The 815-nt window shown below is 60.6% G+C and overlaps 1 protein-coding gene across 1 annotated transcript in view; it reads left to right on the top strand.

Annotated features, from left to right (window-relative positions):
* NISCH (nischarin) overlaps positions 1-815 on the top strand; it is a gene marked incomplete at its 5' end in the record, with an annotated part of 35,793 nt that overhangs the window by 30,458 nt on the left and 4,520 nt on the right. The window contains 1 exon segment of the mRNA XM_027768623.1: positions 637-812. Coding sequence (XP_027624424.1) covers positions 637-812 — 176 coding nt within the window.

The raw sequence follows: 815 nt of genomic DNA, 5'->3' as shown, positions 1-815 counted from the left end.
GCCCAAGATCTCAAGAAGAGAATGGAGGAGAAGGGATTGCGGCGTGGCCATCCCCCCTGGGGGTGATTTCTCGCTTTCTGTCTCTCTGTCTGTCTCTGTCTGGTGAGCGCACATGCCCTATAGCAAAAACCTCTCCAAAGAAAGTTCTAAGCATTACTTGGGCTCGTGTCTGAAATAGACCAGTGGAAGTGCACTGTGGCCATGCACAGTGATGGCTGGGCCACCTAAGGGAACCCCAGATGCAAATGGGGCAGTGAGTTCCGGTTCTCTGCAGGTACCACACACAGCCCTGGACACCTTAGTCGGGACTCTGGAGTGGCATCTCTGACACCTTCTCAGACGAGTTTTCAGTGTCGGGCCAAAGCCTCTGCTGTGTGTGTCTGGCTGGCTCCACTGGGTTCCGGCAGCTGGCCCTGCCCCACCTGCCCATCTCCTCCCCAGTGAGGGGCCTGGCCACTGCCCTCTGCTGCCTAGTCCTCCCACAGAGGACCTGAGTGTGAGAGCCCCCAGTGGCTGCAGAGCTGTCGTGTGGTGCCGTGCACACACCTCCTCACACTCAGGTTGCACACACAGTGGGAATCTCCACATGGGGTCCACGTGGTGATGTGATGTTTCTTGGGGGCTTGGGAGGTACAGAAGCGACCAGCGTGCTCAGGAAGCCCCAGCAGAGGCTCCACTTTTGGCCCCAGCACCAGCCCCAACTCTGGCGGAGGTCTCTACTCCGGCCCCTGCTTCAGCAGCAGCCTCAGCTCCAGACCTGGCAGAGGCCCCAGCCCCAGCTCCAGCTCCAGCTCCCGCCTCGGCGCCCCCCGAGG

Source organism: Tupaia chinensis, unplaced genomic scaffold (assembly GCF_000334495.1).
Source record: "Tupaia chinensis unplaced genomic scaffold, TupChi_1.0 Scaffold147003_1, whole genome shotgun sequence".
Lineage (NCBI taxonomy): Eukaryota > Metazoa > Chordata > Mammalia > Scandentia > Tupaiidae > Tupaia > Tupaia belangeri.
Note: the sequence above shows the minus strand (reverse complement) of the source record. Positions and strands in the feature narration are given on the sequence as shown.